The sequence below is a fragment of the Mus pahari genome, chromosome 4, assembly GCF_900095145.1.
Source record: "Mus pahari chromosome 4, PAHARI_EIJ_v1.1, whole genome shotgun sequence".
Lineage (NCBI taxonomy): Eukaryota > Metazoa > Chordata > Mammalia > Rodentia > Muridae > Mus > Mus pahari.
In genome coordinates this window covers 139,516,452-139,531,012 of record NC_034593.1, presented here as the reverse complement: position 1 = coordinate 139,531,012, position 14,561 = coordinate 139,516,452, and the positions used below count along the sequence as shown (strand labels likewise).

Sequence of the window (14,561 nt, the reverse complement as noted above, 5' to 3'; positions counted from 1 at the left end):
AACCATGTTTCAGTTCCAGGTGATCTCATGTCCCCTTTTAACCTGTGTGCTCCAGGAACACATGTGATGCACATACATACATGATACATACATGCATGCAGGTCAGATACTCATACACAAAAATGTTATTTTGAACTATAAAAAAAAAATCTAAACTTTAAACACAGAACCACAGACAAAAAAAAAAAAAAAAAACCTAATCATGGTTGTATAGTTCTGTCCGAGAACACACATTCTCTTTTTCTTTTTTCCTGTTTTTTTTTTTTTGGTTTTTCGAGACAGGGTTTCTCTGTGTAGCCCTGACTGTCCTGAAACTCACTTTGTAGACCAGGCTGGCCTCGAACTCAGAAATTCGCCTGCCTCTGCCTCCCTCTATGGGGATTAAAGGCGTGCACCACCACCCCCGGCTCCATTCCCTACCTCTTTATCAGCATCACCATTAGCAGCTCAGACTAGTTACACACTTAGGAGTGAGGATCCAAGTTATGGGTACTTTTACCTTTCTTGTGTGGAGGTGGCAATCCTGGCCACAGATTGCCTGACTTAGGAGGGCTTGCTGATAAACGTGGATTAACACTTTCATTTGATGGAAGGATCTGTGATGTAGATAGGTCATTCAAATGGACATCAGTGATATATTCTGTAATATTTAAATTTTTATTATTACCTTCAATTAAAATTATAAATGAAACTACTAAGTAGTTATATTCCCCGTACTCAATAATGTTAATTAACATAAAGATTCTAGATACAAATGCAATGCATATACATACATGAAGCCACAACACTCATACACAAATAATAAATACTAATTTATTTAAAACAAACAGGAAAAAACTCTCAAGCATGACTAAAGAAGACAGCAAAGACTTGGTGCTGAGAAGTTCACTAACTTTCCAAAGGGAGCAGCTAAGGCTGTGGAGGCTGGCTAACACTTCCTGGAGGGGGACAGCAAGGATTTTAGATTTTTTGAACTACATGGTCTTAGTCATAGTTTTTCACCCAAGATTTAAAACAGATTTATTTTACTTCATTATCTAGTTACTATATGTTAAGAACAAACCTCACACGCAAGTAATAGAGGAGCAGTTTGTCCCTGAATCCTGTTTCCCTGGGCGTTTGACAAGGAAGTCTAGTTCTTAGAACTGACGGTCAGGCATGCGGTGGATGAAGAACTTCTATCCAGAGTGCGAGTGTCCAGAGCCTAAGCACCCCTGGCTTTGTGTCCTTGGCAGGCATGAGTCAGTCTCCACAGGTAAGCCTCCAGTCTTCCTAAGCTAAAAGACTGCCCTTACAAACTTCAACTGCCAGTGTTCCCTTCAACAGTCCTGTTATTTCCTGGCCACTGAGTCACAGTAAATTAGATGACTTTCTAATCATCTAATTTTACAGAATTTAGAATAGTCATCAAGGTACATTAACTCCTAAAGAGATAAATATGGTATATAAAACAATCCAGCTCATGTCTTTCATTTTGGTATTTTCCTTCTCAAAAGGAATACTGTCCAATATAATGTACCTTAACAAAGTTCAGGTACACATTAGCTATGTCTACAGTGCAAACCACTGGAGTAATAATATGCATGATAGAAAGTCATGAGTTGTGTTTTTCTCAGGATCTCAACAGAATTTGCTTGAAATAAAACGGAAAATTCCAAAGAGACTAATTTTCTAGACTATGATGTAACCATAAAGGAATCCTGATGAGCTCTTCCATACCAAAATGAAATAAATTAAAAAATAGAAAAAAAAATGAATTCCTAAGGAATGAGCTACAAAATTATCTTACTTGATTTTCACTTAACATTTCAAGCAGATAGTATTAAACTGCAAGTCTATTAATTAAAAAATCCCCAAAGCCAGATATAGTAGCATATACCTTTAATCCCAGCATTCAAGAGGCAGAGGCAGGCAGATGTGTTTGAGGATAGCCTGGTCTACAGAGTATGTTCCAGGCCAGCCAGGGGTATACATTGAGATCCTGCCTAGTAAGTAAGTAAACAAATAAATATATAAACAAACAATAAATAAATGACTTGATCCAAAAATGACAGTTAAGTTTGCACACGACACACTAGCATTGAACACTCTGATTATTAATTGTTACCTGAGGCTCTGCCATGTATCTGCACTTTGACGGTCTCCTGGCTGTTTAGGTCAACTGCTTCACACACTGTGTCTCTGTCTTTATCCAGTTCTACATCAGCATTTGCTTTGTTGATCTTATTGCACATCTTCTCTTTCTGCCAGTCTTTGGCCATCTCTAGGTCATCCTCGTCCTGAATGAGCATGGTGGTCTCATTGCTATCCTCAGGAAAGCCTTTGGAGCCACTCTCATTTTCTGCTTTCTCACTGCTGCTACAAGACTCACACGACTGAAAATCCACATCTGACTGGCTCTTCTCTTCCTCCACCGTCTCCTCAGAAGTTAGTGTTTGAGGCTCTTCCTCGGTTTCCATGACCTGCTCCTTCAACTCTTCATGAAGCAGATCCATTAAACAGCGAAGGAATTCCTGGGCATCCTAGCACATCAACAAAACCACATTACCAGTGTGCAGCAAACGCCTGTGGAAACCTAAGAGGTGGGAATGAATGATCTGTGTACCATACCACACTAAATAGGTACACAGCCCCGTGCTTTTTAATGAAACTAGATGGAACAGAAAATAAGGATTTTCCTCATGTGATAATCAGATTTTGGAAATATGTCCTAAAAAATAAGTTATTAAGGAAGTTGGGTTTAAGTTAGAGCTTTTCCCATCCATGGACTGTTGTTGATAGACTCACAAGAACTTATTTGATAATATAATTCCTGAGCTGCAAAGATGGCTCAGTAAAAGTGATTACCATGCAAGTCTGACTACCTGAGTTCAATCTCTTGAGCCTGCTGTGGAAAGACAACCCACTTCACAAAGTTATTCTCTGACCTTTACACATGGTGTGGCATGTGTATACTGCCTCTCCTCACACACAAATAATGCTTAATAAAAGAATTAAAAATACAAATTCCTAAGCTCCAACCTACAGCTCAAATTATAATATCTAGAGATCCAGAACGTTATATGGAAAAAGTTAATAGGAAATAAGTAATGGTTTGAGAAAAGAGAAATGTTATGAGGACCAGCTACAAATTCTCAAGGTATTACAGAAAACTAAAATTACTGAAGCTGCCCATGTCAGTGAGAGAGCACACAGAAATTAGAAGGTTCAGTGCACTGGGAGAACCCTTGCCTGATATCCAACACACACTGCATTCACTCACTGGAGCCACAGAAATGCAAAACCAAACGGCCCGGTGTGGTGGGAACACCTCTGTGGTCCCAGCACATGAGAGGCAGAAGAAGGAGGAGGGTCAGAAACTTAAGGCTGTCTTCAACCACACAGAGAGGCCAAGACTCGCCAGGGCTACAAGAGACCCAGTCTCAAAAATCCAAACATCAAAGACACAGAAGAGCAATGATCAAAAAGGAAAACTGGGAAATAAGAAGTGTAATAACATTTTCTACTTATTAAAGATGATTACAGTGGAGACTGAACGGACAGCTCAGCAGTCAGGAGCACTTGTTATTACAGATGATCAGGTTCAGTTTCCAGCACCTACATGGTATGGCTCACAGTCGTTGGTAACTCCAGTTCCAGGAAATCGGATGCCTTCTTCTGACCTCAACAGGCACCAGGCACACATGGGGTACAGACATAAACACAGACAAATACACTTATACAAATAAAATAAACTTTTTAAAAATTTAAGGAATAACTGACCTGCTGAGAATAACCTCGAAAAGTTGGATTTACAGTTTTAATTCCTTGGAACAGATTAGCAGGCACAACAGATCCTGGCCTGAAAAAGAAAGTTTGGGGTTTTTTTTAAAGATTTATTTATTTATTATATGTAAGTACATTGTAGCTGTCTTCAGACACTCCAGAAGAGGGCGTCAGGTCTTGTTACGGATGGTTATGAGCCACCATGTAGTTGCTGGGATTTGAACTCCGGACCTTCGGAAGAGCAGTTGGGTGCTCTTACCCACCGAGCCATCTCACCAGCCCCAAGAAACAGTTTTAAACAGATATTTTTGTAGTTTTAATTTTTTAAAGAATTCTCATGCTGCATAATATTTTTTAAAAATGTAACTTTATGAACAGTTATAAAGCAAAACTATCCTAGTATGTAAATAATTACCAATATGCTAAGCCATGGGGCCCAGGCAGCTGGGAGGCCTACTCTCCTAGTCTGGGAAGGCTCTGCTCACTGCATCTCAGGAGCTGGTGTCCACGGTCTCCATGTAAACAGCTGACACTGGCAGTGACCTTGGCTCCCGCATCTACATCGCAGTTCAGTGACCTAATGCAAATCTCCTTTCCACATTTGTTCACCCTCTAAACAGTTCTACTTTCTTTCCATACTTAAAATACAGATTTTTAAACATAACTATATTAAATACATACCTGCTCTTGTGCCACAATTCTGTCATTAGTTTGAGATAACTTTTACAAATTGCTGGTTTCTTATCTGTTCTAGCCAGTCCTCCACAATCAAGAAAGAACTGTGTCAAAGGTGGGCTAATTTAAAAAAAGAGAGCAATGTCAAGAGTGGAATCAAGGCTGAATTCTCATTGTTTCCAGTTGCACAGTGATTGACAGCACATGTCAACCTCTCCGTTAGGTCTTTGCCCCTTTACAATCTGACAGTTACTCTGTCAAAAATGATTAACAAATCATTTTTGGACCTACAAAATCAGGGTCCCCTGATTCTGAGTGCTGGGATAAGAGGCCTGAACCCTAACCCAATCTCTAATTTTTTTTTTTTTTTTAATGAAGAGTCTTGCAATTGTGCAGGGTGGCACACACCTGTAATTTCAGTACTTAGGAGGCAGGGCTAGGAGGAACACCCTGAGTTCAAGGCTAGCCTGGGCTACACAGAGAGACCTATCTGAAGTAAACAAGGAAAGAAAGGGGTATGGAAAAAGACAGAGAAGAACTTGAGTTAGGGTGAAGAGAGACAGAAAGGGCAGGAGGGTAGGAGGGACTGCTACCTATGCAGCTGAGGCTGGCCTCAGCTCACGTCCAAGCCCAGAGCTCCTAAACAAACCTCAGTCGCTGTGAGCTGCTTCTGTCCTTCTCATGCAGTCTGTTCCCTTTCTTAGTGTTCTTTCTTTCTGTTCAGAGGTTCCCCAGGACTCTGATGCTCTGACTTCTCTTCTAAATACACTCTTTCTTGGGTTATCTTAAATTCCCACAAATACACCAGGGATGGCCACATTCGTGTTCGCCTTCGGCCACCTGCCAACTGAATTCTTATCAAATGCTCAAGCTGACGGCTCTCTTGATATTTTAATCTAACACTCAAAATTTTACTTTCAAGTGACCCTGATCTTCCAGTAATCCTCTACATTCTTAGCGCCAACATTATGAATGTATTCAAAAAGGACAGAGACAATCAGACAGTGAGACTCAGCAATTAAGAAACCTTGCTGCCCTTCCAAATAATTCCCTCATCATATGACTCTCACACACACACACACACACACACACACACACACACACACAGGGTTTCTTTGTGTAGCCCTGGCTTTCCTGGAACTCACTTTGTAGACCAGGCTGCCCTCGAACTCAGAAATCCGCCTGCCTCTACCTCCCAAGTGCTGGGATTAAAGGCGTGCACCACCACCACCCGGCTTATATGATTCTATTATTAAACTTCAAATATCCCCCCTTTCCCAGTACTCTAACCATATCCTAGCAACCATCTATTGTACAAAATGTCTTTCTCTAATTCATCTATTCCAAGATAATGCAGGCACTATTATTTCTTACTTAGATTATTATGCATTTTCTGTTTTTCCAAATTACACTTTTTCCTACAACCCACTGTCCACATGGCAACCAGGGCTGCAAGAGAGATGACTTCACTCCCCTGCTGTAAAAGGACTTTGGTGGTCTCTTACCACACCTGAGACCTCAGTGTTAACGTCAACTGACATGGCCCTATGCAATTACTCCACAATTACTATGTCTGCCACACAGGTTTTCTTCCAGGTTCCAAGTGTCAAAACGCTTTCCAAAGCTGCTTACAAACTCAAGTCATGCCCTGACAAAGTAATAATCACCCTATTTATATGCTGCAAAGGGGTGGAGGGTAATAAATGCTCTATTCAAGGGATTCTACCAGTAGAAATATACTTTCATACAATTTCTCACCTAAAAATGATCTTAGAATTTGATAAATTTAAGGTCTTTGTTTTCTGTACATAAATACACTTGCTAAAGATATTATATTGTTCAGTAGAGCCGTGTGCTTAAGGGTCTAAGTTTGAGGCCCAGCACTGCAAAACCCCAAAACAAATGCTTTGCCCAAGGATATACTACTAGAAGCCTAAGCCAGGATCCTCGGTCTTAGAAAACTACAGGCATGTTTATAGAAAACGGGGCATGTTATAGATGCTTATAGTTCTAGTACTTGAAACGAGGTAACACAAGGATCAGATTTTCAGTCATCCTCAGCTACATAGTTCCAGGCCAGCCTGGGTGAAAATAAACACTGTCAAGAGAAAAACAAATAATAAACTTAGATGCATACACAGTAGTCCCACTGGGACAGCAGATGTCTTCACCCAGGCTCTTGCTGCTCTGCTCGGGGAGTTAGTCACCTACTGTAGCAACAAGCTATCTAAGCTAACCCTGTGCAAGACCTGAGTGTAGTGGGGCACATGTTTATTCCAGTACTTGGGAGGCATAGCCAGTTGGATCTCTGAGTTCAAGATCAATATGGTCTACAAAGCAAGTTCCAAGACAGCCAGAGAGTGAGAGAGAGGGCAGGGAGAAGAAAAGAAAGAAAACCCTTATTGGTCTCACTACTTACCAGTTAGAAAGAGCCTGCAGCGCTGCGTTCATATAACAAGTATTTCCAATGTTTTTCAAACCTGTCAGGCCTGTGAAAAACAATTATTAAGTCATCATTCAGTAAAACATGAATGACTCAATTTGTTTGGTGTTTATTAAGAACAATTTCAAAAGTTAAAACTATAGAATGGGCTGATAGTTCACTAGCAGAACATACGGATACTGTGCATAGAACCCAGAATTCAATGCCTAGTGAGCAAACACACGCACATTCACTGACACAGTACAGGAACAACATTAAAAACACAGATACATGGAGATGCAGGGCAGCAGCCTGAACAGCTCAGAGGCCACACTGTTGGAAATTTCTCACTCTCCAAATTTTTAAGCTTTAGATAAAGTCAAGGATTTGTTAATTTAATCTAAAAAATCTGCACTTAAAAAACATAACCTTTTCTACTGTTATGTAAGAAAGAATACATAGGGTGGCCACAATGACCAGGGTTTCATATTGTAGCACTAACATCCTGGAACTCACTCTGTAGACCAGCTGACCTTGAGCTCACAGAGATCCGCCTGCCTCTGCCTCCCGAGTACTGGATTAAAAGTGAGACACTGGGCTGGCGAGATGGCTCAGCAGGTAAGAGCACTGACTGGTCTTCCGAAGGTCCTGAGTTCAAATCCAAGCAACCACATGGTGGCTCACAACCACCCGTAATGAGATCTGACGCTCTCTTCTGGTGTGTCTGAAGTCAGCTACAGTGTACTTATGTATAATAAATAAATCTTTAAAAAAAAAAAAAGTGAGACACTACCAGTTTAAGAGTATATTTTAAATACTCTGACTTAAGATTACAATTCTCATTTGGCCCAAAGCCCAAGTGGGAAGTCAGCCTGACACCTGTGATGGGCATGGAGAGCAGTGCCTTCCACAGGCTGCAGTTACCTCGTCCATTGGTTGGCACTCTACTTTTCTCAGTTTGCTCTATCGTTAAGAGAGAAAACAGAGACTGACATCAGCTCCCAACACAACAAAATAGAAACAATGACAAATATCTCAAAACTAGAATTATAAGCAAGGTGTGGTAGTGCACACTTTTTTAAAGATTTATTTATGTATTTATTTTTATTTAATGTATATGAATACACTGTAGCTGTCTTCAGACACACCATAAGAGGGCATCAGGTCCCATTACAGATGGTGGTGAGCCACCATGTGGATGCTAGGAAGTGAACTCAGGACCTTTGGAAGAGCAGTCAGTGCTCTTAACCATTGAGTCGCTTCTCCAGCCCCTTGGTGCATGTTTTTAATCCCAGCACTCAGGAAGCAGAGGCAAGTAGATCTCTGTGAGTTTAAGGTCAATCTGGTCTACACAGCAAATTCCAAGACAGCTGTAAGTATGTAGTAGCGAAATTCTGTCCCAAAGAAAAATATCAAGATAACCTAAAAAATAAACTTAAAAAAAAAAAAAAAAAATCCTAGGGCTAAGGCTGTAGCTCAGTAGAAGGGCTCTTGTCTAATATGCACACAGGTCCTGTGTTCCAAGAACTAGCAGAACATTCAGGGTTTACAATACTGTGAGCCTTAAAAACACAGGAAATCCTGACACGCTGCCTCCCAGTGTAGGAGTTGAAAGTTTTGAGTGAATAGGGCAAGAGGACCCCAGGAGCCACCTGATTCTTTTTCTAAATAATGCTGCCCCCTTGAAAACTCTTGTCTTCCTTTCTTTTCATTTCTTTTTATAGATGAGGGTAAAATAAGAGCAGTGTAAGCTAACCTCTGACCTCAGCCTCCTCAGTGCTGGGTAACAGACATGCGGTCTGCCAAGGCACCGACTTCACATCACCCTAGCAACCCTTCACTGGCAGGTGAGAACCCAAAAATAGGTCAACAGCTAAAGGCTCCCAAAAGACCAGGGAGAGTCCAGCTGTGACAAACTGACACCAGACAAACCAAGTTTGCAATTACCTGCAAACACTGGTCTACAAGATCAAATCTGTTGGTTCTGTTCTTAATTATTATCTCTAATCTCTATTAATAAAGCTTTATATTTTGAACCATTCACTATGCAGTTTCCTAATCAAATGGGCAGTGCCACACAGAGGAGTACTGACAGAAGAGCTAACCTCTAGCCTTCAGCTCATCTTCCTCTTCCACTTCTATATCCAGATCTTCAGATACAGCAACCATGGGGGTTTTCAATGCTGTATTACTGGGTATTTTAAAATCCTTAATAATAAAAAGAAAACAAACTCGAATAAATCCTTACACTATCAAAACATACTTTAATTTTAACTTACATAACATTTACACCACACAGCTATTGAAAGATATCACCATAAGACCAGAAGCTGGCCAGCATAGTGGCGTATGCTGGTAACCCCAGCACTCAGGCAAGAGGGTCAGCTCAAGTCAGGTCCAGGTAAACGTTAGAGGGCAGCCTGAACTACAGGGAACTCTGCTCAGAAAACAACCGTAACAGCAGGGCTGGGCTGGGCCTGGTGGCGCACGCCTTTAATCCCAGCACTTGGGAGGCAGAGGCAGGTGAACTTCTGAGTTCGAGACCAGCCTGGACTACAGAGTGAGTTCCAGGACAGCCAGGGCTACACAGAGAAACCCTGTCTCAAAAAAACAAAACAAAACAAAAAAAAAAAAATTTAAAAAAAAAAAAACAAAAAAACAGCAGGGCTAGAAGGCTGGCTTAATGCCAAGAGCATGAAGGAACCCGAATTCTACTTCAGCATCAGGTGGCTCATACGGGTCCTGGATTCCTAAGGAACCTGCACTTACACATAAAGAATTTATGCCATTAGCAATTATTTATAAAGTTTACATTTATATTTTGTAGAAAAGCGCTTTATTTTTGGCTATGTGAATCTATGTAAAGGTACATGTGTGCACGGCTGCAGAAAGCCAAGGCAGCAGGTCTCGGAGCTGGAGCCAGAGGTGGTGCTGACTCACCCAGTGTGGGTGTTGGGAACCAAATTCAGGTCCTCTGCAAGAGCAATGTGTACTCTTAACCTCAGTCAGCTTTCCATTCCCCAAAAAACTTTCCAAAAAAAAAAAAAAAAAAAAATTCCCCCCAAAAGGTGACATCTGCATTTAAGCCCAAGAACAACTTTATCCAACTTAGTAACATGCCTGGTCTTTTCCAATCTCTAACTTCTACAGCAACAAAGGATGTGACAGATATGCTCATGGACAGACACCCCTGCTTCTCGGGATGAGTTACTGCTTCATCCATGTCCGAGCACCAGCCATCTTTGCAAGGCGGTTTAAGTCTCCTGATCCGCAGGGCTAGGTTAACACTGATGCTAAGTTTTAGGGTGTCTAGAGGTTCTCAGGGTTAAGGACTGAGGAGAGGGAACAGGAAAGGGGCTATATTCGCACAGGCCATGGAAATCCCACCACCTTCCTAGACTTAGATTTACAGAAATAGTATTTACAAAAAACCTACACAAACCTACTGCGTTGTGAGCTAATTTTTACAGTATCTTTTTTTTTTTTTTAAGGAACTTGAATGTAGGCACTCTACAGGGGTAGATAATGTTTCACCAAGAAGACAAGGGTTATTAACAAAAATCTCTGTACCTGGTATGACATGTCCCAACGTTTCCCTAAAGAGCTTTTACACGATACAGGTGTTTTCCACCTTGAATCCCACACTGGCCTCCCACTCATTCTGTGCTATGCAAGAACAAAGCAAGACTGAGTGCTGTACCTGAGCACACAGATAAGCTTTCTAAAGTACAGGTAAGGCAGGCTACTTGTAAATCCCAACCACACGACAAACTCTGAAATTATTTTCTGAACATTTATGATCTAAATGATATTACCTGGACACCGTTTTCTTGTGTTTGTTGAGGCTGTCTTACATGAGGTAATGAAGGAGGAGTTCCTAATTTTCTATCCAAAAATACTTCTTTGCTGCAAGCATAACACCATACTCGAAGAGTGGTGAGGTTCACAGTTAGATAATGCTTTGTCTCCTACAGAGTTTCACAGGAGGAAAGGGGAGTCACCATTAGACATTCTTGAAAACATTTCTGCAGAGGCCCTTATCATGAACTGTAGCCTTTGACAAACAATAATGTACTCAGAAGAGCTACTGTGGAGCACACATGAACACATCAAAAATTCTTTAGACCATCTATAAAACCTTATATAATACCAACACCTACCCTAGTCTACAAGTTATCCCACTGTCTGTTCCCCTCATTCACAGGACAATGATAACTACATCAGTGTAAGGTTCCTCAGCTCTGCAGTTTGCAAACAAGAATATAAGACGACAGTCAGAAAACCAGGACAATGGCATTCCTATAACCCTAGCAAGTCCAAGGATCATGTGTTCAAGATCAGCCCCTACTACATAGAAAATTCAAACCCAGCCTGTACCACAGGAGACTTTTTCAGTGTATTTAACTCTAGGAAAACAGAATTGCATAAGAATATATATTACTTAAATTGAAGCAAAACACAATTCAAGCAACAGTAAAAAAAAAAAGCTCTCAAGATAGATTGATAGCCTTCTGCACAAGGGCTGAGCCCTACAGAATACACAAGCTATAGCTGACTAGTTGCTCAGTTTTCTGAAGGATGACCATAGAAAGTTCCTCTTCAGATGTACAGGGAAGAACTGTGTACAATGCTGCCTTAGGGCTTCATTCTCATGAGGAAACTTGGCTGGGACTAGATGCTACAGGCTATCACTGGGTATCTTAAAACACCACTCATTTGAGAAACATGAAAGGTCTACAAAACACTTTTCAAGGTTCACATCAGTCATGCGGGAGGGACCACACAAGTGGAGCAATGTAGATCAGCACTCCAGTCAGTGATGTGAACAGTAAGAATAGGATTAAGAGTTGGAATACACGGAAGTCAGCCAGGCAGCCACACTGGGCCAGCAAGATGGCTCAGCAGGAAAAAGCACTTGGTACCTGACAACCTGAGTTCAGCCCTACAGCCCACGTTGGAAGCACAGAACCAGCTCCCCAGAATCGCCCGCTGACCTCACACAGGCATGCTGTGGTACACACATGCTTCCCACACTAACTTAAAAAAGCAATCTTTTCAATTAAAATTTAAAAACAAAAATCTAAGCATCTATACTAACTTCAACCTCCATAATCTAATGCTACACCTATAACCTCCACACACATGTATTCAGACTTCCTTTATCAATACTCAATTATAATCATGTATTAATACAGATTCTTAGCAGTTCCCTCCCTATCTTTCACCGAGAATAAGCAAAGTATTATCTTATATATTTTCTAAAAGGCAAAAATTCTAGCTTGGTGTGGTGCCACGTATCTGTACAGTAACATGTAAGAGACACAGGGAGGAAGAACCCATATTCTAGGCCAGGCTGCATAGCCAGACCAGATCACAGACACCTTACAACCTCCAGACACAACCTGAATTAATGCTATATTGATCCTCTTGTCCTTTAAGTTCTCAATGATATAATGCATGTGTGGCACATACATGGCCCTGGACCCAGTCCCCAGCACCAACCACTGCCATGTAACCAATAATTCCACACATACCTGTGAGTGTATGGTACTGTGATCCACTTGCGACTCCCCGCAGCCAACATAGGAACACCTATTCTATAAGTATGTAAGATGGAAGTACTTTATCATAGGCACTTTGTTTATAAACAGTACTAAATAGTATTTACACTTAAGTTTTGATTTTATGTTTTAATTCAATTATTGAATTACTTTGTATAGTTAGATAACATAATTAAAAGGTATTAAGAACAAAGACCAGATTAAATATTTCAAAACTGAACATTATCTCACCTCCTATAGAAGGTAAACACAGACATACCTGAGAGGTTTACTAAAAGCTCTAAAAGCAGATTTCAATTAAAATTCAGCCAAAGTTCGAACTTTCATTTTTTAATTAGTTATGTTTTAAAAGTATACTCATGTAAAATTACTTTATACATCAAAAAAATTGTTATTAGTATGTATAAATTTGCAACTGCAAACTTTCAGGAAAACACACACACACACACACACACACACACACCACACATACCTCCAGGCACGCCCACAGGTTTGGTCCTCTGACTTTACAGTCCTGACAGGCGCCCTAGAAAAATAAACACAAGAGACATTTGCTGTGTCAATGCAGTCAGACATACACAATTCACTGTAACAACATATATTTTTAAACATGACACAGAGTATTCTACTGATTTACTTAAATGTGTATTTAAGAGGAAAGTGAGTATGGCAATATAAGGGATGACTACTATATAACTTACATGAGATTTTTGTATCAAATCCTCTTTTGTTATTTCACCAACTGAATCCAAATGTGGACAATGATTTCGAAAAGTCGTCATTTTCTTACAGCTCTCTTTCTCTTTCTCAAGGCTTTTCAAATCAGGCAAAACCTACAGAAAAGGTGACCCAAAACTTAATTACAAAATCTTAACAAGCTAAAACTGGCTAAAGCAAAAGATAAAATAAGTAATATACATGTTCTCCCTGCAAAAAATGTTCAGAAGTACCTGCAGCCAGTGTAATAAATAAATTTTCATTGACTGACTGACTGATCTCACTGTGTAGGTTGGCTGCCTGGAAGTCACTGAGTAGATCAGACTGGCCTGAACTAATAAAAGACCCTCTGGTCTCCGCCTCCCAAGTGCTGGAAATAAAGATGCCCACTACACCAGGCTTGTTCTGTTTTTTGGGTTTTTTTTTTTTTTGAGACAGGGTCTCACCAGGTAGCTCTGGCTGTCCTGGAACTCATTATGTAGATCAGATGGGCTTCAAACTCAAGACCCACCTGCCTTTACCTTCCAAGTGCTGGGATTAAAAGTGTGTTCCACCACACCTGGCTTAAGAGTTCTTTGAGAATTTCATATATCTTTGATCATATTTTCTCTCTTCCTCAACTCTTCCCAAATCCACCTCTCCTTTCCTACCCACCAAAATTTGTGTCTTTTATTTTAATACCAATCAAATGCAATTTATGCTGCCTATTCTTGGATATGTGACCTTCCACTGGAGAATGGTTAACTTAACCTGTTGGGACTAGACTCAAAAAAAAAAAAACAAACTTGACTCAGCCTCCACTAGCAACTAGCAACTGCAATAGCCAGGAGCAGACTTCTTGCTCACCTCCCCCTCTGTGCTGGATCTGGTCTGGCTTAAGCCTGATGTGCTTAAGCTTCTGTGCATGGTGTCATGGTCACTGCTCTGTGTCTCCAGGGGTTTGCTCTCGGTCATGCACCACTGCCTAGTCCACATACTCCCAGAGCCTTGGGAGGAGGATATGATACAGACGCCCAGTGTGGGCTGAGTACTCTGCACTCCCTTACTCTCCATCTCTTTAACAGGGTGGTACCCTAGAAATAAAAGCTGCTCTGATGAGGATTAAGAAGAGATGATGGGGACACATCCTTTAATCCCAGTACTCAGGAGCAGGACTCTGTGAATTCAAGGTCCACCTGGCCTGCAGAGTGAGTTACAGGACCACCAGGGCTACACAAAGAATCCTTATCTCAAAACCAAAATCAACCAAACAAAAGGAGGTATATCAATCTATGGGTGTAACACTAAGCTATTGAGAGTCAGTTTAAGACTATCCGATGCCGGGCATGGTGGCGCATGCCTTTAATCCCAGCACTTGGGAGGCAGAGGCAGGTGAATTTCTGAGTTCGAGGCCAGCCTGGTCTACAGAGTGAGTTCCAGGA

The 14,561-nt window shown here is 40.9% G+C and overlaps 1 protein-coding gene across 3 annotated transcripts in view; it reads right to left on the bottom strand.

The window, feature by feature from the left end:
• The window catches only part of Usp33 (ubiquitin specific peptidase 33), a 50,403-nt gene that overhangs the window by 23,756 nt on the left and 12,086 nt on the right, over window positions 1–14,561 (bottom strand). For all 3 annotated transcript variants that reach the window (XM_021195566.1, XM_021195567.1, XM_029537414.1), the window contains exons 2-11: window positions 13,125–13,256; window positions 12,896–12,949; window positions 12,397–12,459; window positions 10,678–10,830; window positions 8,968–9,070; window positions 6,860–6,929; window positions 4,447–4,560; window positions 3,763–3,841; window positions 2,108–2,522; window positions 500–640 (exon numbers count right to left, since the gene is read on the bottom strand). In XM_021195566.1, coding sequence (XP_021051225.1) covers window positions 500–640; window positions 2,108–2,522; window positions 3,763–3,841; window positions 4,447–4,560; window positions 6,860–6,929; window positions 8,968–9,070; window positions 10,678–10,830; window positions 12,397–12,459; window positions 12,896–12,949; window positions 13,125–13,205 — 1,273 coding nt within the window. In that variant the 5' untranslated portion in view covers window positions 13,206–13,256. The remainder of the gene's footprint in view (window positions 1–499; window positions 641–2,107; window positions 2,523–3,762; window positions 3,842–4,446; window positions 4,561–6,859; window positions 6,930–8,967; window positions 9,071–10,677; window positions 10,831–12,396; window positions 12,460–12,895; window positions 12,950–13,124; window positions 13,257–14,561) is intronic.